Source organism: Aquarana catesbeiana, unplaced genomic scaffold (genome assembly GCF_042186555.1).
Source record: "Aquarana catesbeiana isolate 2022-GZ unplaced genomic scaffold, ASM4218655v1 unanchor232, whole genome shotgun sequence".
In the NCBI taxonomy this organism is placed as follows: Eukaryota; Metazoa; Chordata; class Amphibia; order Anura; family Ranidae; genus Aquarana; species Aquarana catesbeiana.
The window spans coordinates 1173936-1197951 of NW_027362660.1; the positions used below are offsets into that span (position 1 = coordinate 1173936).

General features: G+C 47.1%; 1 protein-coding gene across 1 annotated transcript in view; it reads right to left on the reverse strand.

Annotated features, from left to right (window-relative positions):
* The window catches only part of LOC141121791 (uncharacterized), a 428955-nt gene extending 416628 nt beyond the window's left edge, over nucleotides 1–12327 (reverse strand). Inside the window, exon 1 of the mRNA XM_073611510.1 lies at nucleotides 12007–12327. Within this exon, the coding sequence (XP_073467611.1) occupies nucleotides 12007–12202 (196 nt within the window). The 5' untranslated portion in view covers nucleotides 12203–12327. The remainder of the gene's footprint in view (nucleotides 1–12006) is intronic.
* Between the last annotated feature and the right edge of the window lie 11689 nt (nucleotides 12328–24016).

The following is a 24016-nucleotide window of genomic DNA, read 5'->3' on the forward strand; positions in this document are numbered from 1 at the left end:
ATTTTTGGACGTTTATCAGCAGGGGCGTTTATGGGCTGTTGTTTGAAAGTCCTAATATCGTGTTCAAAAGCGGTCCTAAAAATGCCAGACGCCGGTAAAGGCTGTTAAACGCGGTTTAATGCTGTAAACAGTGTTAAGCCTCATTAAGCCACATTGGTGTTAATGCACGTTTAGTCACGCTAGCTTTTAGCAGTGTTTCTCTGCCTCTATTCAAAATCAATGGTTCCCTGTGGGAGCCCATTGATTTGAATAGAAGTCGGATCATGATGATCCGACTTGCGGTGCAACTTGTGTGCTGAGGATGTTGAAGGGGAACCTCCACCAAAATGAAAAAAAAAATGCTGTGGGGTTCCCCCTGGACGATACCAGACCCTTCAGTCTGGTATGGATTGTAAGGAGAACCCCCACTCCAAAAAAATGGCGTGGGGTCCCCCCCAAAACCTTTACCAAACCCTTATTCGAGCATGCAGCCCGGCAGGTCAGGATAGGGGGGAAGACAAGCGTGTGCCCCCCATTCAACCATACCAGGCCACATGCCCTCAACATGGGGGTGTGGGTGCTTAGGGGCAGGGGGCCCTGCGCCCCCTACCCCAAAGCACCTTGTCCCCATGTTGATGAGGACAAGGGCCCTGGCCTGTGGTTGTCAGGGTCTGCAGGTGGGGGCTTATTGGAATCTGGAAGCTCCTTTAATAAGGGGGCCCCCACCCTATGTGAATGAGTATGGGGTAAATTATACCCCTACCCATTTACCTAAAAAAGATGTCAAAAACAAACACTGTACACAGGTTTTTAAAGTATTTAATTACGGCAGCTTCAGCGTCTCTTCCGATTCCTTCTCTCTCCGGCTCCGGTGATGTCTTATCCCTCTATTGGTCCTTCTCCCTCTCCGATTCTTCTCTCTACGCTGTCTTCTCCTTCCGCTGTCTTCTCACTCTTTTGCCGGGTCTTCGCCGCTGTCTTCTTCTGATAATGACTCAACGCGATCTCCCGGTGTAATGCTGGGTCCACTGTGTGCTATGACTTATATTGGCATGGGGCGGCCACCCGCCAACGTCATCCAGAGGCCCCACCCCTTGTGACATCATCATCCCTATCATTCCCCGGGTGGTGACATCATAAGGAGTTGGGCCTCTGGAAGACGTTGGCAGGTGGCCATGTCCCATGCCAATATAAGTCATTGCACATGGCGGACCCAGCATTACACCAGGAGATTGCTTCGAGTCAACATCGGAAAAAGAAGAGAAGGAGAAGACAGCGCAGAGAGGAGAAAAAACAGAGAGGTAGAAGGACCGGGAAAAGAGCCGGAGAGGGGAGAAGGACCAGCAGAAGGAGAAGACATTGCTGGAGGAGGGAGAAGAGCCGGAGAGGGGAGAAGGAATGGAAAGAGATGCCGGAGCTGCCTTAATAAAATACTTTAAACGCCTGTGTACAGTGTTTGTTTTTGACACTTTTTTAGGTGAATAGGTAGGGATACAATGTACTGCATACTCATTCACATAGGGTGGGGGGCCGGGATCTGGGGGCCACCTTGTTAAAGCGGGCTTCCAGAATCCGATAAGCCCCCGCCCGCAGACCCCGACAACCACCGGTCAGGGTTGTCTGGAAGAGGCTTTTGTCCTCATCAACATGGGGACAAGGTGCTTTGGGGCGGGGGGCACAGGGCCCCCCTAGCCCGAAGCACCCACAACCCCATGTTGAGGGCATGTGGCCTGGTATGGTTGAGGGGGGGCGCTTGCCCCCCCTATCCTGACCTGCCGGGCTGCGTGCTCGGATAAGGGACTGGTATGGATTTTGGGGGGACCCCATGCCATTTTTTTTAGCATTGGGGTTCCGCTTATAATCCATACCAGACCTAAGGATCTGGCATCGCCGGGGGGGAACCCCACGCCAATTTTTATTTTGGTTGGGGTTTCCCTTCAACATCCTCAGCACACAAGTCGCCCCGCAAGTCAGATCATTATGATCAGTCTTCTGGTGTGACTTCTATTCAATGGTGTCTGCACCTTGCCCTTGTCTGCGCCTCTCCATAGGCTGCTTTAAATTTCAATTAGTGATAGAATCTTTAGACAGATCAAATGAATCTTTAGCAAACCTACTTTCAAATATCAGTGGCGATGTTTAATATTGAGATTAGGTGGGATTATTATTTTCTATGGGATGACAGATAAATGATGGGAAGGCGAGATGTGACCCGGAGTCAGAACCATTATACACATCAGATCAATCTTTAGAAGACATTCTCTCCATGCTCAGTGATGATGTTTATTACCAAGATGAAGTGGGATTAGCATTGCTTTCTATGCAATGACAGCAGTGCTGTGTCTTGACCTAGGCTGACAAGGCGCAAAAAGCTTTGGGAGGGGAGAGGATATGTGCTAGTGGGGGGTTCCGATTTCTGATCCCTACACTAGCACATGTCCTCTCCTCTCCCAAAGCACCCCCGAGCATATGTCTTCTTACCCCCCCTCTCCCCCAAAATCAAAACATGCCGTGTCCCTTTCTGTCCCCCTCCCACGGCGTCCCTCTCTGTCCTCCTCCCACGGCATTCCTCTGTCTTCCAACGGCGTCCCTCTCTGTCCTCCTCCCATGGAGTCCCACTCTGTCCTCCTCCCATGAAGATGACAGGGTGGGTCTTAAAAAAGAAGGGGTGTGGCCTTGACACAATTAGGCGGTGAGCGAGTTTAGTTAGGCCTAGGGCAGTACAAAACCTAAATACACCACTGAATGACAAAGGTGAATGATAGAAGGTTATGCCCTTAGAGTATAATGGGAAGCAAAATATAAACTCATTTTCTGCCAAATCTGAGAAGCACAGCAATTCACCTTTCCCACAGGTAGAGTAGCAGATCATATGATTGTAATTTTTTGGGATTATAGCTGTTTTTTCTATGGAATGAGAGATAAATGATAGAAAGGAATGACCATAGAGTATAATGGGAAGTGAGATGTGACCCGGAGAAAGAACCATTCAACGTATCAGATCAATCTTTAGCAGATATTCTCTCCATGTTCAGTTACAATGTTTAATATTGAGATGAAGCGGAATTATTATTGTTTTCTATGAAATGACAAGGGTGAATGACAGAAAGGGCTGCCCAGAGACTATAATGGAAAGCATGGGAGTCAGAACCATTAGATGTATAAGAAAACACGTTCTATATATAAAAATCTTCAATTTTTATATATAATTGTATTTATTTATCCTGTTCATTCAACATGAAACAACTGTCCTATTTACAGGCAAAGCAAAACCTTTAAATGAGGCAGTTGTCTCATAAGGAATACATGTCTCAATTGGCATCAGAGTTGGTGTCACCTGGTGCAGTAAAACAAAGTGTCAGCCCCCCTTTGGTGGATGGGATCTGGGTGGTGGATGGAGTTGGAATAAGACTGGGGTGGTGGATAGAGCCAGGATGGGGTCAGGATGGTGGATAGAGCCGAGATGGGGTAGGGGTGGTGGATAGAGCAGGAATGGGATCAAGGTGGTGGAAGGAGCGGGAATGGGATCAGGGGATGAATGAAGCCGGGATGGGATTGGGGTGGTGAATGGAGTCGGGATAGGGTCGGGGTGATGGATGGAGCCAGGATGGGGGTCAGGGTGGTGGATGGAGCCAGGATGAGGGTCGGGGTGGTGGATGGAGCCAGAATTGGATCAATGTGATGAAACGAGCGGGAATGGGAACAGGGGATGAAAGAAGCCAAGATGGGATTGGGGTGGTGGATGGAGCCAGGATGGGACCAGGGGAATGGATGGAGCCGGGATGGTGGGGTCGCGGTAATAGATGGAGCTGGGATGGGGTCGGGGTGGTGGATGGAGTTGGAATAGGATCAGGGTGGTGGATGGAGCTGGAATTGGATCAAGGTGGTGGAAGGAGCAGGAATGGAATCAGGGGATGAATGAAGCCAGGATGGGATTGGGGTGGTGGATGGAGCCAGGATGGGACTGGGGTAATGGATGGAGCCGGGATGGGGTCAGGGTGGTGGATGAAGCTGGGATGGGGTCGGGGTGGTGAATGGAGCTGGAATAATATCAGTTGGTGGAAGGAGCAGGAATAGGATCAGGGGATGAATGGAGCCGGAATGGGATTGGGGTGGTGGATGGAGCCAGGATGGGATCGGGAGGAATGGATGGAGCCGGGATGGGTTTGGGGGAAATGGATGGAGCCGGGATGGGGTCAGGGTGGTGGATGGAGCCGGGATGGGATCAGAGTGGTGGATGGAGCCGGGATAGGATTGGGGGGAGAATGAAGCTGGGATGGGATCGATATCCTTCTAGCACAAGTTATCTTCTACCCAAAACAAAGCACTCCCTAGCACATATTCTTTAAGCCCCACCCCCCCTAAAATCACTCTTGGTAGCACAACTGTTACCTGCCCAGGCCTCCCAGAATCCCCCCTCCCAATCACCATGTAAGACTCCTGTTGTTATTACAGATCTCATAGGTCACGTGTCCCTCCTCTGCCTCCTTCCCCACTCTTCCGCCCGGCCTGTGTATGTGAACATCAGAGCCAAGGAGGAAGCAGCTATAGTCAGGTTCCTGCAGGCTGCAGTCGAAGAGAGATGCAATTGTCGGGTGTGGGGTAACGATAGGGCACCCTGTCTGTCAGTGTCTCTGGTTTACTTCCTCCACCCCCACCTTCCCCACACATCGCGTGGAGCTGAAGGGATTACAGAGATCCCGTAAGGGAAAGAGGGAGCCGCAGTGTTTAATGTCAGTCCAGGCCTGGTGTCACTCTCTGGCGGGTGTCACCCAGGTGCCGGCTGCACACCACCGCCACCCTCCCCATAGCGACGCCACTGCATGTCCCTTTAACTTGCTATATCATTCAGGTTTGCCTGCAAACTGAACATGGAGAGAATGTCTGCTAAAGATTGATCTGATATGTCTAATGGTTCTGACTCCGGATCACATCTCACCTTCCCATTATACTCTATGGGCATTGCTTTCTATCATTTATCTGTCATTCCATAGAAAACAGCTGTAATCCCAAATAATAGGAATTTTAAAACAGCTTACCTGTAAAATCCTTTTCTTTCGAAGGACATCACGGGACACAGAGCCACAGTAATCACTGATGGGTTATATAGGTATCACTGGTGATTGGACACTGGCACACCCTATCAGGAAGTTCAACCCCCTATATAATCCCTCCCCCTTGCAGGGATACCTCAGTTTTGTAGCCAAGCAATATAGTGTATTAGAAGAGGGGCGGGACCTCTGTGTCCCGTGATGTCCTTCGAAAGAAAAGGATTTTACAGGTAAGCTGTTTTAAAAAATCCTATTTTCCTTCTCGAACATCACGGGACACAGAGCCACAGTAATCACTGATGGGATGTCCCAGAGCAATGCTACCTGAGGGGGGGAACCACGACCAAGTAGGGTGCAATCAGACCTGAGGACCCTGTACCGCTGCCTGCAGCACACTACGCCCAAAGGCGATATCCTCATGCCTTCTCACATCCACCTGATAGAATCTGGTGAATGTATGAACTGAAGACCAGGTTGCGGCCTTGCAGGTTTGAGCCATAGAGGCCCGGTGATGCACTGCCCAAGAAGCACCAATAGCCCTTGTGGAATGTGCCCTGATCTGAAACGGAGGAATCTTCTGTTTCAAACCGGAAGCTTGAATGATCAACTGTCGAATCCATTTAGAAATGGTAGCTTTTGACGCTGCCTGTCCTCTATTGGGACCCTCTGGCAGCACAAACAAAACATCCGTCTTGCGGATCTGAGCAGTTGCCCCTAGATAGGCCTTAACTGCTCTTACTACATCCAACGAATGTAGAGATCTCTCTTCCGGGGAACAGGGATCTGGAAAAAAGGAAGGTAGAACAATGTCTTGGTTTAAATGAAAATCAGAAACCACCTTCGGTAAAAAACTAGGATGAGGGCGTAGTACCACTCTATCCTTGTGTATAATCAAATAAGGCTCCTTACAGGAAAGAGCTGCTAATTCTGATACTCTTCTAGCAGAAGAGATGGCCACCAGAAAAATTAATTTCCTTGTCAACAAGACCAAAGGAATCTGACTTATTGGTTCAAAAGGCTGTTTCTGTAACATAGCCAGGACCAAATTCAAGTCCCAGGGGTTTAGGGGTGCTTTAACCGGAGGATTAAGACGCATCACCCCCTGCATAAAGTTTCGGACCAAAGAATGCGAAGCACGTGGCCGTTGAAATAATACTGATAAAGCAGAGACCTGGCCCTTGATGGTACTCAAGGCCAGCTTCATCTCTAATCCCATCTGTAGAAAATCAAGGATTCTACCTATGGCATATTTCCTGGGATGCCAACCTCTGGATTCACACCAGGTTATATAAGCCTTCCAGACTCTATGATAAATTATCCTGGAAGCTGGCTTCCTTGCATTAATCAAGGTAGATATGACAGGACCTGAGAGCCCACGACTCTTCAGAACGTAGGTCTCAATAGCCAAACCGTCAAATTTAGCGTTTGTAAGGCAGGATGGAACACTGGACCTTGAGATAACAGGTCTGGGCGTTCCGGTAGTGTCCACGGGGAACCTACCGTCATCCTTACTATTTCTGCATACCAAGTCCTTCTGGGCCAAGCGGGGGCCACCAGAAGTACCGACTTCCTTTCCTGCCTGATCCTGCGAAGGAGTCGTGGTAGTAGCAGAATAGGCGGGAATGCGTAAATCAGTGAGAACCGATGCCACGGAATCACCAACGCATCCGTCCCGCATGCAAGAGGATCTTTTGTCCTTGCCACAAATCTGTCTATCTTTTTGTTGAATCGGGATGCAAAGAGATCTACATCTGGAACCCCCCATCTTTGGCATATGGCCCAAAAGACGTCGGGATGCAGAGACCATTCCCCTGGAAGTAACTGCTGGCGACTTAGATAGTCCGCCTGCCAATTGTCTATTCCCGGGATGAAAACTGCCGATATGCATGGCACATGCATCTCTGCCCAGACTAAGATCTGGTTCACCTCCTTTTGAGCAGCTCGGCTCCGGGTGCCTCCCTGATGATTGACATAAGCCACTGCTGTGGCATTGTCGGACTGGATCCTGACCGGACAACCCTGTAGCCTGATAGTCCAGGCCTTTAGAGCTAGATGTAACGCCCGGATCTCCAGAATGTTGATGGGTAAGGTCCTCTCTGTCTTGGACCATACCCTTTGGACCACAGCCTGTTCCAGAACTGCTCCCCAACCTGACAGACTGGCATCTGTTGTTACCACCGTCCAGGTAACTGGTAGAAAGGATTTCCCCTTCTGCAGGTTTTTGGGTATGAGCCACCAATTGAGGCTCTGACGCACCGCATGCGACAGGTGCATCGGAAAGTCTAATGCCTGAACCTTCTTGTTCCAGGTCAACAGAATACTGTGTTGCAGCATTCTTGAGTGAAACTGAGCATAGGGAACTACTTCGAATGAAGACACCATCTTCCCTAGTAGCCTCATACAAAGGCGGACTGAGGGACCCTTCTTGGTCCTTACTGTCAGAATCAGCTCTCTCAAAGCAGTGATCTTTGCCTGGGGTAGAAATATTTTCTCCTGACTTGTATCTATAATCAGACCTAAATACTCCAGTCTTCTTACTGGTTTTAGGAAAGACTTTTCTAAGTTGAGGACCCAACCCAGGTGTTCTAGATACCTGACCGTGGTCCTCAAGTTTCCATTCAAAGAGGCTACCGACCGGTCTATCAAGAGCAGGTCGTCTAGGTATGCTATGACAGCTATACCCAGAGCCCTTAATCTGGCCAGAGGAGGAGCCAAGATCTTTGTGAACACTCGAGGTGCAGTGGCTATCCCGAAAGGCAGAGCCACAAACTGGAAATGGCGCCCTCCTACCTCGAAGCGCAGAAACTTCTGATGAGCAGGAAAAATGGGCACATGCAGATATGCATCTCTGATGTCTATTGATGCCAGAAATTCTCCTCCCTGCAGGGTGGGAACTACTGTTCGAATTGATTCCATGCGGAAGGATTGAATCCTTAGGAATCGGTTCAGATCCCTTAAGTCCAAAATGGGCCTGACATCCCCATTTGGCTTTTGGACCGTAAAAAGGTTGGAATAGAAGCCCAATCCCTGGTCCTTTGCGGGAACTATCATAATGACCTCCTGCGACAAAAGTCGCTCTAACGCTAGAAGGAGCGACTGCTTCTTCTCTGGGAACATTTGATCTGAGGAACCGAGAAGGGAATCCTGAAACTCCAGCTTGTACCCTAAGGTTACCGTGGAGATTACCCATCTGTCCTGGAAGTCCTCGTGCCAGAGCTCTGAGAACTGTCGCAGTCTTCCCCCCACTCGAGTGAGCGGGGGTGCCCCCTCATGCAGAGGTCTTAGTGTTTTGCCTAGTAGGCTTCTTTCCCCAGGACTTCTTTTGTCCCTGGGGTTGACTCTTGTCTCTGGACCCCGATGGAGGCGGCCGTCGAGACTGCCTGGAGGCTGAAGCCCCCGGCGCTGGGGAAAGAGTCCGTTTGAAAGAGGGACGCTTATTCTTCTTCTTGACAGGTAAGAGAGTGCTTTTCCCACAAGAGATTCTCTTGATATAGTTATCCAAGTCTTCTCCAAACAACCTGGCACCACGAAATGGAAACCCAGCCAGTAGCTTCTTACATGGTGCTTCGGCTGACCAATTTTTCAACCATAGGATTCTACGTATATGCACCAACCCCAGTGAAAGACGGGAGGTTTGCACGATAGAATCTCTAATGGCGTCAACCACAAAAGCATAAGGCCGCTGGAAGGTTAGCAAACCCCTGGGCCTGCTGTTCAGGTAATACTTTGATGACCTGCTTAACATGGTCTCTTAAGTATTGACAGACTCCAATCGCTGCTACTGCAGGTTGGGCCACTGATCCTGGTAAGGAGAAAACATCCTTCAATAGGGATTCCATCCTTTTATCTACAGGATCCCTGAGCATCTGAGCATTGTCTACATGACAAGTCAGGCTATTATTTACGGAGGAAATGGCGGCATCAATAGCCGGTATTCCCCACATTTTAATAAACTTTTCTTCCATCGGATAAAGTGTTGAAAACTTTCTCGGCGAAAAAAAACGTTTGTCTGGGTGATCCCACTCAGAATAAATGAGCTTTTCAAGTAAAGTATGAACAGGAAAAGCATGTGCTGCTTGGAAAGGTTTCAGTGACCCCAAAGCAGAAGAGGATTCTTTAGCAGTTTCAGGTAAGGGCAACTTAAATGTGGAGCGGACCAATCCAGTGAGGATCTGCACTAAGACTTTCTCCTCTTGGGAAGTCGCAGAGGGTCCCTCTCCACCTGAATCCTCCGAAGAGGAATCATCCATCCTATCCCGATCCTCTGAAAGGGATTCATCTTCTTTATCCCAGAGCTCCTCTGTCTGAGGGTCTTGGGGAACAGAGGAAAGCCTAGTGCGTTTTCTTCCACTGACTGAAGACGTAATCACGGCCATTAATCTTTCCTCTAGACCATTAATGGTTGAGGAAAAAACCTCTTGTGTAATATATACAGGGGCTGAAGTGCCAGAGGCAGGTGTAGCCCCTGACCCCGATGACTCTCCCTGGCCCATCTTTAGGGGGGAGGATGCTGCCGACAGGGGGCCCTCAGAACCTGAACGAGATCCCCTAGTGTCTCTGGTTCCTGGGGTGCTTGAACCTCTTCTACCCATAGTGCAAAGCAACAAGGTGTGAGGTATACAAATGAACACTGACTGCTGAGCGATGTAGTCTGGCTAAAAGCCTTGCTACCCAATGCTCAGTCTGGTGTTACTTCAGTAAATGCTGCCTAGGAGAATGCCTGTGTCCCACCTTACATGCGACCGTCAGCTCTGTGTCTCTCAGAAGGCTGAGTGCACCTGTACAGAGTGCCTTTAATAGCCTGCAGCTGGCCTGAGTGGGAGTCTAAGCACTCTGTGCTGACGTCCCGCCCCCTCCTCTACCGCCCCCCTCGAGTTTAGAAAAAAACGAGCGCTTCCCGCACTGCCAACTCTCCTGTCATGCTTCTGGAGAAAGGCTGGGGATGGGGGGGGGGGGGGGGAGGAGGGAGGCTGGTAACAAGATCTGCCTGAACAGCTATCTTCAGAGATGGTGGCCATTAGGCCACAGAGCCCGGGTGGTATAACCACTTTCTAGACCCCTGTGGCCCCTCTCTAGCCTGGGGGGGAACATTCAAACTTGAGAAATCCCCCCTTCCACCTTACCTGTTTGCAGCCTGCTTGAGACGCTGGGACATAATCAGCGATTACAACACCTGTGACAGACAGTCAGCATGTGCAGGTTTGTGCTCTTGGCAGCCCCCGGTGGTCACAATAGGCATAGCATGCATTTACCTTAAAGGAGAAAAGCCACTAGAACTCAAAAATTCTGTGGAATCTCCTCTTACCTTATCCAGCCGCAGGGTGCTGTTTACACAGACCCAATCTTCACCTCTCACGGTGGGCTCCGTTTGAAAAAACCGTCAGAGACTGGGGCCCCCTACGAATAGGGGGATCCAACAGTTCTGGGACCGTAAAGCACCTCGCCAGAAATTAGGAAGTTTAAAGCCATTTTCTGATCTGCGGGGTCCAGCTCTCTAAAAAGAGAAGCATTACGGGTAAAACCTCGTTTCTTCGGACACGAGGCCCGGGTACCATTCAATTCGGCCATGAAAAGACACTTTGAATGGATCCGGTTCGCCTGGCTTGCCCCAGTATAGGATATAGGATATTCCCTTTGGAGCTTCAGCACAGGACATCTTTACACGTCCATCACCTAAGACACTGGCGTAAAAACTGAGGTATCCCTGCAAGGGGGAGGGATTATATAAGGGGTTGAACTTCCTGATAGGGTGTGCCAGTGTCCAATCACCAGTGATACCTATATAACCCATCAGTAATTACTGTGGCTCTGTGTCCCGTGATGTTCGAGAAAGAAAATTACAATCATACAATCTGTTACTCTACTGGAGGAACACCTTTGGGAAAGGTGTAATTGCTACGTCTCTAAGATTTGCCTGCAAATAAGTTCATAATTTGTTTCCCATTATACTCTATGGGCATAACCTTCTATCATTCACCTTTGTTATTCAATGGTCTATTTAGGTTTTGTGCTGCCCTAGCCCTGACTAAACTCAAGCACCCCCTAATTTAAACATGACCCACCCCTTCCTGTCAAGGCCACACCCCTTCCTTTTTAAAACCTGCTCTGTCATCTTCATGGGAAGGGGACAGAGGGATCCCTTTTTTTCCTCCAGAGCTTCTAATGGTGGGGATGGATTTTGCCGCATGCTGGATATCTATGACCTTACCAGGCCATGATGTCATTTAAAGTCCCTAGGGATGGAAATATTTGACCTTACCAGGCCATGACTTCCTGAAAGTCCCTACCCCCAAACCACCTCTACTTTGCTGCATGCTGGTGCCAAGTTTCCACCCCCCAGGATCACTGCAGGTGTGGAGAAAAGCTGTGTAAGAGGATATGGAGGAGAGATGAGGAGGAGATCCAGGAATCAGGATAAAGGTCAGGACAAGCAACAGACGAGCGCATCCAAGAGATGAAGCCGGGGTCACTACACAGAAAATCAATCCAAGGAAACAACAGGCAGGACCAGGAATAGCAAGAAGGAGCTCAGAGACAAATGAGAATATTGCTCAGCCAATGGGAGATTATCTCAGCATGACTTACATAATGAAGGAGATGAGGGGGAGGGGAGGAAGTCACTTATGGTGACCATAGAGACATGGAAATTCAGCTGGTTCAGCAGGGATCGGTCACATTTCCATCCATGTGTGGTCACTGCCGGATAAAAGTCACTCGATCAGCGGCTGCAGCCAATAGCTTCATCACTGATCTGTGTATTCTGAGAGCGGAGGAGCGCCCCCCATTGTCAGAATACAATAGTGCAGCGGGGAGGATTCCCCCATCCCCCTCCAATGTGTGGATGGGGGAATTGGTTCTGTTGTTTTCACTCATCCCGCTGGCTGAACGATAAAACTGAACCATGTATGGCCAGATTTGGAAGCAAAATATATTAATCATCAACTGATCCCCTTGAAGGGGTTAATCTACATATTACCTCCTCTGCCGCCAGATCCAGCAGTGTCTTCTCTCCACGTCCTTTCAAATGGAATGTCCTGTATACATGACATCACTTCCTGTCTGTATCTGACATCACTTCCTGTCTGTATTCCATAGAGACTTTTTTTACTGGGTAGAGGTGAGATCACCACCTTGTGGAACTCAGAGGAACTGCAGCTGAAGAAACGTCTCATAGCGTGAACACTGCTGTTTCAAGTATTATTATTATTATACAGGATTTATATAGCACCAACAGTTTACGCAGAGCTTTACAGTATAGAAATGAAGACACTGCAAACTGTTTGAGGAGTCGTGTTGAATTGTATAACAGGAACAGCAAACACAGAACAGGAAGTACAAGCAATGCAATATTACCATAGAATGTATTACAATAGAGTCAATGTGTTAGTATAAGAACTCCATCACTTCTCCCCTTTTTTTACATTCAAACCAAAAATGTATAAACAACCTAAAAACAGATTGTGAACAGTCTTAAACATAACATACTGTGTTACTGGTAGATACACTACAGATTGAGTCTATTTGGCCATCTTGAAACTCTTACATAGCTCCAACTGTCCCTGATTTCCAGGGACTGTCCCTGATTTGGAACAAAGTCCCTCTTTCCTCTTCATTAGTCGGTAGTCATTAGTTGGTTCTGTTCTTTGTTCTTGGACCTCTTTTATTTTCAATCTACACCTCTTCCCTGGGTCAGCTGATAGCCTCTCATGGCTTTCAATATCATTTCTACGCTGACGACACACAAATCTATCTCTCTACCCCTCAACTGACTCCATCAGTCTCCTCACGCATCACTAACTTACTAACCGACATATCTGTATGGATGTCACACCACTTCCTCAAACTCAACTTGTCCAAAACTGAGCTTATGATATTATAAGACTGCAGACACAGGCCGGCGCCGAGCCGTGACATCATCAACATGCGACGCGTTTCTGAACTAGCTGGCTATGGATGGAAGAGATAGCCGCATTCCTTTCTCAAGCATGGGCACCGACCTTTGTCTGCACTCCAAGCCTCGCTTTTCAATCTGCACACACGGCCGTGTCTTTCCCTCTACTATACAGGGACAGTGCGAACGCTGTGGAGATACAGCACGGCTCGGCCATCCGTACGTCCTTCCCCCCTCCCCCCACAGACATCCCTGTCAGCATCTGACTGACATCCCCCCCCCCCCTCTCCACCGGACTGCTTTTGCCATCTGCCAGGAATACTGAACCCTATCAGACTGTGTTGTGCTCAGCCATCTACACTCCTGCCTGCCTGGATCTGATTGAGTATCAGCTACACTGGAACTGCTGCTAACTACAGTCCCACATCATCATCTTCTCAGCCCTGATCATGTTCCTGAATACTACTTCTCTTTCCTTCATGTGAGTGGATATTATGATTTTAATAAATTGTTTTATGATATATACTCAGAGGCACCCCTATTCCTTGTTTTTTCTTCTCAGATATGCCCCCATTCCCTTTTCCTACAGTCAATCTCCGATCCTTCTCCCTGATAGCTTTGATTGTGTCTCCCAGCAGTCCTTTACTCATGTACTCCTCGTTCTGTCCTGTCTATCCTGTCACTGGTCTACCCAGCCTATATATCTTCCCTGTTGTCCCCTCGTTGCTCTCCCGACCAGTTGTATTCTGTTCTGCCTTTATCTTCTCCCAGCACAGCTTAGTGTACTAAATGTAGCTAGGCTTCCCACTATATGTAGCTGGGCTTCCCACTCCTCTCCCACTATATGTAGCTGGGCTTCCCACTCCTCTCCCACTATATGTAGCTGGGCTTCCCACTCCTCTCCCACTTTATGTAGCTGGGCTTCCCACTATATGTAGCTAGGCTTCCCACTCCTCTCCCACTATATGTAGCTAGGCTTCCCACTATATGTAGCTAGGCTTCCCACTCCTCTCCCACTATATGTAGCTGGGCTTCCCACTATATGTAGCTAGGCTTCCCACTATATGTAGCTAGGCTTCCCACTCCTCTCCCACTATATGTAGCTGGGCTTCCCACTATATGTAGCTAGGCTTCCCACTCCTCTCCCACTATATGTAGCTGGGCTTCCCACTCCTCTCCCACTACATGTAGCTGGGCTTCCCACTCCTCTCCCACTATATGTAGCTAGGCTTCCCACTCCTCTCCCACTTTATGTAGCTAGGCTTCCCACTCCTCTCCCACTATATGTAGCTAGGCTTCCCACTATATGTAGCTAGGCTTCCCACTCCTCTCCCACTATATGTAGCTGGGCTTCCCACTATATGTAGCTAGGCTTCCCACTCCTCTCCCACTATATGTAGCTGGGCTTCCCACTCCTCTCCCACTACATGTAGCTGGGCTTCCCACTCCTCTCCCACTATATGTAGCTAGGCTTCCCACTCCTCTCCCACTATATGTAGCTAGGCTTCCCACTCCTCTCCCACTATATGTAGCTGGGCTTCCCACTATATGTAGCTAGGCTTCCCACTCCTCTCCCACTATATGTAGCTGGGCTTCCCACTCCTCTCCCACTACATGTAGCTGGGCTTCCCACTCCTCTCCCCCAGTCTGGTTCCCTTCCTAGATTCTATACAACTCTTCTCTCCCCTCCCTACACTGTCATCACCAAATCTATATATCACTGAACAACTCTTTCTTTTTAACAGTTTACTGCCTGATCTATTTCCACTTCACCTAAAATGGGAAGTTCCGCTTTAAGTCCTCTCCTCCTCCTCTGCCACATTTGGCATGTCAATTATTTTTTTGGGGGGGGGCACGTACTTGGTTTTGACAGGTACCCACTCCCACTTCCACTCAGATTACCAATGCAATCTGAACAAAAGTTCTCCTTCTTCCTCCCTGCCTGCAGCCTTCTGGGACACATCACACGTCCAAAAAGACTGCAGGGCCAGTTAGATAGAGCAGCGCGGCTTGCACATGCACAGTGGGCAGGCGGCTGTGAAGCAGAAAGCAGCAGAGCCAGCTGTAGGGATGGCCCAAACACCCCCCGGTTCAGTTCGCACCAGAACATCTCAAACAGGCAAAAAGTTCTAGCGAACATGCAAACGCTATTAAAGTCTATGGGGAACGAACAGGAAAAGTCCTAATTTTAAAGGCTTATTATGCAAGTTATTTGTCATAAAAATGTATGGGGACCTGGATACTGCCCTGGGGACATGTATCAATGCAAAAAAAGTTATTAAAACAATCGTTTTTAAAGGAGCAGTGATTTTAACCACTTTGGTGGTTCAGTTATCCTGACTGGGCGTCATATGACATCCAGCAGTATAAGCCCTAGGGGGCACGCAGCGCGGTGATCAGTGGTGTCTGACACACCGCACAACCGATCTCGGTAAAGAGCCTCTGACGGAGGCTCTTTACTACATGATCAGCCATGTCCAATCACGGCTGATCACAGTGTAAACAGGAAGAGCCGTTTGTCAGCTTTTCCTCACTCACATCTGACAGACGTGAATAGAGGAGAGCCGATCGGCAGCACTCCTGACAGGGGGGTCTACGCTGATTGTTTATCAGTGAAGCTCCCCGTGGATGTCCACTCAGGGATGCCCATCAGGTATGCCACCCTGGACCACCAGGGATATGCCAATCAGTGCCCAGGCAGATGCAGATGATCTGGTATGGATTTTAAGGGGAACCCAACGCCAAAATTAAAAAAACAAAAATGGTGTGGGGTCCCCCCAAAAATCCATACCAGACCCATATGCGAGCATGCAGCCTGGCAGGTCAGGATGGTGGGGAAGAGCGAGCGCCCCTCTCTCCTGAACCATACCAGGCCACATGCCCTCAACATGGAGGGGTGGGTTCTTTGGGGCAGAGGGGGCTCTGCCCCCCCACCCCAAAGCACTTTGTTCCCATGTTGATGGGGACACGAGCCTGTTCCCAAAAAACATAGGCTGTGGTTGTCGGGGTCTGCGGGTGGGGGGCTTATCGGAATCTGGAAGCCCCCTTTAACAAGGAGGCCCCCCCGGCGGAGCAAGAAAAAATGAAAACGCTCCACCTCCATTGGAAGCTACCCTCCGTATGTGCTCTCTTCCCTTTGATAACTCTTATATAAGCAAGGGCGGGGCCACCCAGTGATGGTCGGGCAGCGTGATTGACAGTGGATTACATTGTAGGACACTTTTTAAAATTTTTTAATAAAGGATTTGTCAAAAACTGTCTCTTGTGGTTTTTACTTTTTGACACTTTTTTGGTGAATGGGTAGGGTTGCATTGTACCCGATACCCATTCACATAAGTGGCGAGATCTGGGGCCCCCTTGTTAAAGGGGGCTTCCAGATTCCGATAAGTCCCCTGCCCTCAGACCCCAACAACCGTAGCCCAGGGTTGTTGGGAAGAGGCCCTTTACCCCAACATTGGACAAGGTGCTTTGGGGTGGGGGGGCTGCAGAACCCCCCTAACCCAAATCACCCATCCCCCCATGTTGAGGGAATGTGGCCTGGTATGGTTCAGGAGGGGGGAGGGCACTCGCTTGTCCCCCCCATTCTAACCTGCTAGGCTGTATGCTCGGCTAAGGGTCTGGTATGGATCTTGAAGGGGGGACCCCATGCCGTTTTTTTAATTTTCGCATGGGGTTCCCCTTAAAATCCATACCAGATCCAAAGGGCCTGGTATGGACTGCGGGGACCCCACGCCATCTTTTTCTTTACTTTTTAATAGCTGGGTGCCGGCATTTGTAACCGCGAGTCATTTTAAATGGGATTTTTTTGTTTAGAAATTTCAGTTTTGCTGTAGCATGTTCTGTATATGCTACAAATGCGTCACTTTACAGGCATATTAAGGGGCCCCCCCAGGCACAATATTTAAGGGAATAATTCATTTTCATTGCTGCACTTTAAGCATCGTTAAGATCACTCCTGCTGAAAAAAATGATTGTTTTATTTATTGATACATGTCCCCCAGGGCAGTACCCAGACCCCCATACTCTTTTAAGGCCAATCACTTGCATATAATGCCGTTTTTTTTTTTTTTCTTTATTTTTTTACCGGAACTTTTTTTTATTCAGCTGTCAGTGGGGAAACCCATTGACAGCTGATGACTCTTTTGTGGTTAAGGACGCCACTGCCGGCTTCCCGGCCCCTTTCATTAACTACTAGCTTACACTGTGCCCTGATTGGCAAAGCTTTGCCCAATCAGGGCACAGAATGCACTGTGCAGCGCTCAGTGCATTGAAGGGTTTTCATCGGGGTGAACGCCCTGCAAATTTGGGTGTTCAGCTCATAGCCAAACAGGCAAATGTTCGGCCCGAACTTATGCTCGGGCTGAACCGCTCGCCCATCCCAAGCCAGCTGTCCACAGTTAGGATGCTGACACCGGGAACCCTAAAGCCTCGTACACACGATCGTATTGTCAGATTGACAGGTTGTCCGGCCGGCAGAACCGTCTCTTCTGGTTGGACTACAATCCCAACCCTGCGCTGCTCTCTTACCTCTGGATAGGCCCCTTTAGACAGCCAAGCAGCCAGACGCCCCCGGGCCAGCCATCTGTGTGGTACAGAACCCTGATCACCTGACTCCACCCAAATATGTAGGCTCTCCCGGCAGACCAAGGGATTCAAGAAAACCCCTGCCCATTGGCTGAGATACCCCATATACCCATAACCTGACCTTGAGCTGTCCTTCTCATATCTAGTACCACCAAGTGCCTGGCCACCTAGTGGTAGAAGAGAAAAGTGCAACAAAGGTCAAACTTAGGGAGAAATCAATAGATCTCCAACAATCAACCAGGCTAACTACTCCTGGCAAGTAGATTTGTGAGGAGCTCCCTGCCTAAACTCCAGGGTGCTACACAAATAAAACGTACCTGCTAGAGCTAATAGAGATCAGGCTTGATTCTGCCAACACTGCGGTTATGTGTACAATGTATTAGAGGTGCCGGTGATCTACTGACACTGCACTTGTTGGGGGGGGTGAGGGGCAGGAGGGCTGATCCTGCTAATGCTGTATTATTAGGGACACTATACTGAGGGGGACACAAATATAGTTCTGTTCATGATCAGGATATTGATCCATACAGACACTATACTAAGGGGGACACTAATATAGGATACCAGATGGGCGATGGGAAAGTAGTTGAAAGGAGGACCAACCATGGTGCCTCTTTTCCCCCTCTTCATCATTAAAGTTCAGGTTGATTGGTCGATATCCCTGCGGGGGGAACTTAGTACATGTGTAGCGTACAATTAGCCCAGAAGGGACGAGTACTGCTCTGAGCTCTAAGATAATTCACCCAGAAGACCACCCTGACTTAGATAAATGGGAATTCCTGTGCTATGTTTAAATGCGGCTATCCTAGGTTTTAAGCAGCTAGCGCCTGTGTGTCAATTATTTTAAGGTGACAACGTCGCTTTGATATATATTTTTAAAATTTTTATGGTGCTTAGAGGGTGGATTTTCACTATTTAATTATTTGTTCACAGTTAAAGAATTTTTGGCATATGAATACCATGGTTGGTCCTCCTTTCAACTACTTTCCCATCCCCCGTCTGGTGTCCTATCTTTTTTGTTAATTGTTAGCCAAGTTGTGGAGGTACCCCGTCTATACAAGACAAATTGGTCTCTATTGCCTTACTATAACAGTAGTCTCAGATCCATCTTTTATATATTTTTCTAGTCAATCTGCCAGATCTTAGATGGATCTATTCTGATGTAATCTCCTACTGTCATTATCTACTCTTTAAGCACCTAGGTTTTTGGTGGTTGTGGGTCTGCGGCTGCAGTATATGACTAAACGGTTGGAATGGCATTTATGCTAGCAGATGAATTAGATAACGAAATCTGGGCATCATTTGACTGTGAAAATCAGATATCTATGCAACCTGAGAATGAGGAACGCAAGGTTCTGTTTAGGGAACACAAAAAATTTATTGTAAAATCCCTCAACAGAAAAAATGGGATATTCTCTCACTGGAGTCCTATATTACAAATAGCATTAGACCACGTGGTCTAAGAGAACGTGTCATCCCGGCCATTCATCTACATACGGAGAGGTTCCTGGAGAAGTGGAAACAACAATGCATTGACCACGGTATTGAGGTCATGAAACAAATTACTGAGGAAGAGAAAATCCAAATTTCCACTCTACAGGAACAGATTACCGAAAGTAAAGATAAACTTGAACCGTTTAAGGACAAAGAAGAGTTTATTAAACTTAATGAACTACTGAAAAAAGAAACAGATAGAACACAAAAAATCTTAAACAGACAAAACAGTCCAAGTTTAAACGTGACATTGATGACTGGGCAAAAGGGTAAATTTTCGATCTTACACCAAGAGATGGAAGAAGTAGATCAAGGAAACATAGAAACCCCTCACAGGTAGTTCCTAAATTAGATCACACAACCTCCGGGAGTGAGGAAGAAGAACTAAATAATTTGGATTTTTTTTTAGTATCCCAAACATCAAAGGGAATTTTAAAAGGAAATCACGTAGGAAATATTAGAAGGAGAAAAGGGAAAGGGGAGAGGAAAACCCAGGGAATCTGGAAATCAAAAGAGGAACGACAGGACAAGGACAAGGAGTCAGAAATATTAGGAAGACTAGCCATGGAGGACATGTAGTCTGTCAACATGCCGCCATGGCTATGGAAAAAGATCAAAAACAAACCTTTCAGATTTCGACTTAAAGGAAAGAAATATCACTCTTCTGAGCAGAGGTCTGTCTGTCTTTCTCCCTGGTTGAGAAAATGGACCATTTTGACATCTACAAAGATCTAAATCTGTTCCTTAGGAAAGTATACTATAAACAGATATATACAAAGGAAGGACAGGACTCTGCAGTTGAGGAAAACAGTACACAAAATAAAGAAGTTGTGGAGCAGCTTATTTCTCTGCTTGAGGTATGCGACACGGCCTCGGATGATGAGGAGATGTTTACTATAGAACAATCGAGACATAAGGCTAATCTCTAGATTAGATCTACATCTATGCCACAATTAAGAAAAAATAAATGGCTTGGTGCGTTCCTTGAGCTGGTAGAAGATGACCTTAGTAAACTGGCCTGGCACAGTGAGTTTTCAGATAACCTGACCCTGGAGGAAAGGAAAGCACGGGTTGTGCTGCATGAAGCTGAGGGCCTTCTCGTGAAGAAGAACGACAAGGGGTGAAATGCAGTGTTATCAGAAGAGAACTATGAAAAGGAAGCTAGACGTCTGTTAGGAGACGGCTATACCTTTAAAAATTGGATCATAGCCCATTTCCTTCCCTTGTCGCTCTGATTAACGACAAGTTGTATTTTACATTGGACGATGATTTGATAACAAAAAAGGAATTTGGATATTTAAGGGTGGAGGACTTTAACGTCCCAACTTTTTATATCATTCCGAAAATCCATAAGGGCAAGAGGAATCCCCCAGGAGAGAATCGGTAAATTTATTCCCTTATTAGGGATCTGGTACTGAAATTTTGAGTCCAGAGCTACAGCCATGGGAGCTCCATGGACACCTGGTTATGCTTGTTCGCACCTAGGGTGCTTGGAGGAAGAGGTGGTATACGCCTCGCCTATGTACCTGAGCCACGTGCGACTGTGGCTCAGGTACATAGATGACGTGCTGATGCTGTGGGAAGGACCAGATGAGGATCTCTCTCTTTTTATGGATGAGCTTAATAACAATTCCAGGAACATCAGGCTGACATTTACAGCAGATGCACATGACATTTCTTTCCTGGATCTGTTAATTCGTCTGGGAAATAGCTACCTGAGCACCCAAACCTTCAGAAAAAGCATGGCGGCAAAAACTTTGCTCCATGCTAGCAGCCACCATCCTAAATCTCTGATACGCGGCATCCCCATTGGTCAGTTTCAAAGAATTAGGCGTAATTGCTCGAATGAGTTGGACTATAAACAGGACGCAAAGGAAATCTATCAGAGATTTAGAGAGAGAGAGGATACTCACATCGTAACCTGAGAAGAGCTAAGAGGTTAGCAAGCAGTAAATGTAGAAACTATTTAATAAAGCCACGGACAATACCAAGGACCACAAGAGAGGGACCTGTGAGGACTATTACCAAATTTGGCGCACAGAGGAGTATTTTGAACAGAATACTAAAAGAACAGTGGCATATCCTTACACGATCAGTAGATCTCAGAGATACTGTATAGTCGGTTCTAGACCCTATTTAGTGGCCAAGAGAGCAAGCAATCTTAATGACACTCTGGTCCAATGAGAATTCACTAAAACCACAAACAGAAACTGGCTAATTTGCCACAACTCAGATGTTTCAGTGTGGTCACTGCGACATTTGTAGATTTGTGGAGTGCTCGGATGTGTTCACTGATTCTGATGGTACCAACAGATATAACATCAAAGAATTTATTAATTGTGCCACCACTAGAGTTCTTTACTTATTGGAATGTCCATGTGGGAAACTATATGTGGGTAAGACAAAACGTCAGCTGCACATCAGGATCGGTGAACACATCAAAAAGTATTAACCACAAAGAGGATAACCCTATTGGTCAGCATTTTGCTGATCACCATAATGCATGTCCAGAAGGCCTAAAGGTAAAAGGGTTTTTTGCCCTTAATCTCCCGACCAGAAGAGGCGATTTTGACACCATTCTTCTGAGAAAGGAAAAAAAACCTGGATTTTCAGATTAGGAAGTACGACCCCCAAAGGGTTAAATAATGAATTGAGCCTGAAAGTGTTCCTTGACCAAGAGAGACTAAATCACATTCACAGTTTAATTGACAACCATAGATGCTAGATGGAGAGATCTATCAATCTATATAAAACATAACCCTATGGATATAACATCTCTCCTCCTGTTACTTAATTCATATTGATTTATCAACCAAGTAATTTTCTCGTGTTTTTTTCACTATACCTTGTTCCTGTATATCTTTCATTTCATTACTAGATATCTTTTAGCCCTAGTGATAACTCAGAGAGATAGCCAGGGAAGAGGTTTGGTTTCTCTATGTTTTCTTAAAAATGTTTTCTTGATTGATGTATGAAATTTCCTAGTACCGGTAGGTCTGTCTTTAGGAATTTTCCCTGTTATCTACTGAATGACCACTAGATGCCCCCACAGAGACCTGTACAGACGTTAAACTGTGTAATCCCCAGGCTTTAAAACAGACGTCTGGCTAACGTCTCAACGTCCTGATGAAGCGAATGTAAAGGTTCATGAAATGCATTGACGTGTAGCAGAGACCACAGGACGCCAAGCTGCATGCTGGATGCTGCTGAGCCGAGGCAACAAACGAGCAAGGCTCCGATATATCGGTACACTGGAGATGTGACACTGCTGGTGTCTTTCCAAAGGAACTGTGTCTAAACCAGTGAGGACGGATGTCTGTATCCTTACCTACGGAGGATGAGAAGCATACACAGCTGTAGGAGGAAGACCTCACTGAGATAAAACTCAGAAGTGATGGGAGCCTTATCTGACCTGCCCCTGACATCCCTATATATCGAACCAAGCCAACGGGGAATCGTATGTACGGCAGTCTTTTATTGACTTTGACTATCCCTGCTGAATCATCAGCACTTTGATGTCTGTTTGCTGCTGATGCTCTCTGAATGCAATATTAACCAAATGACCCAAACATAAATCATCCTCCTTAGCTGTATCTCAAGTAGCCAAACAATGATGAATGGATAATATGGTTTTCCAATGACCCACACTGATTTAGGTCCAAAACACGCAGGGAAAGTTTTTCTGGCGTTATTGGGTTTCTAGTTTGTCAGATTTCTGACGTAGCTCTAAGATAATTCACCCAGAAGACCACCCTGACTTAGATAAATGGGAATTTCTGTGCTATGTTTAAATGCGGCTATCCTAGATTTTAAGCAGCTAGCTCCTGTGTGTCAATTATTTTAAGGTGACAACGTTGTCTCTTTGCTATATATTTTTAACATTTTAATGGTGTTTAGAGGGTGGATTTTCACTATTTAATTATTTGTTCACAATTAAAGAATTTTTGGCATATGAATACCATGGTTGGTCCTCCTTTCAACTACTTTCCCATCCCCCGTCTGGTGTTCTATCTTTTTTGTAAATTGTTAGCTAAGTTGTGGAGGTACCCTGTCTATACAAGACACATTGGTCTATATTGCCTTAACATAACAGTAGTCTGATATCCATCTTTTATAAATATATTTCGGGACACTACTATAGGTCTGTTCATGATCAGGATATTGATCCATACAGACACTATACTAAAAATGGCGGTGATCAGGATATCGATCCATACAGACAATATACTAGCAATGGTGTTGATCGGAATCCTATAGCTTGGGTGCGATAGTGTGCGGGCAATATAATACTAGCTGACCTTGGCGCTATCTGATGTAACAAGTGATCCTAATACAGCGATGGGTGAAAAATACTGTACACTGACGCTGTACTAATGGCACTGGTTGGGTGACAGGGGTGATCAAAGGGTGAATGAGGGCAATCGATGGGGTTAAATGTGCCAATCTAAGGTGTGTGGGTGTAAAGTGTGATGATTATACTCACAGTGTGGTGTTCTCTTCTCTTCCTGAATCGAAAAGGACTCGGGAAGAGAAGAAATCGCAAGATAGCTCCCCTTGTTCACAAAATAAAACACAAGAGTGATTTGTCATTGGCTGCAGGTGATCAGCAGGGTACAGGGCAAAATCATTGGCTGGGACCTGCTGACAAACTTGTCCTACAGCCAATGACAGCGGGGATTGCTGGGTGTGCGCGTGCATGGGTGAGGACCTGGAAGAAAGCCATGACATAAAAGTACATTACCAGACCTGTATGAGCCGCCCATCCATTGTATTTTTACAACACTTCATCCATGTCTTTGGTGATCTCCTTATGAACGGTTTCTTACATAATGAAGATCAGCCATGGAGTATATCTGAGATATATATCAGGGTGTGCTTCTTCTCCACATGAGAGCTGTGATGTCCAGCAACATTCATATAGAAGACATTTCCCGCACTTGATTCACTAATACACCTCAAGAGTTGTGTGGGATCCCTGAAGTACAGGAATTCAGGATTTCAGTGAAGAACAATTCCC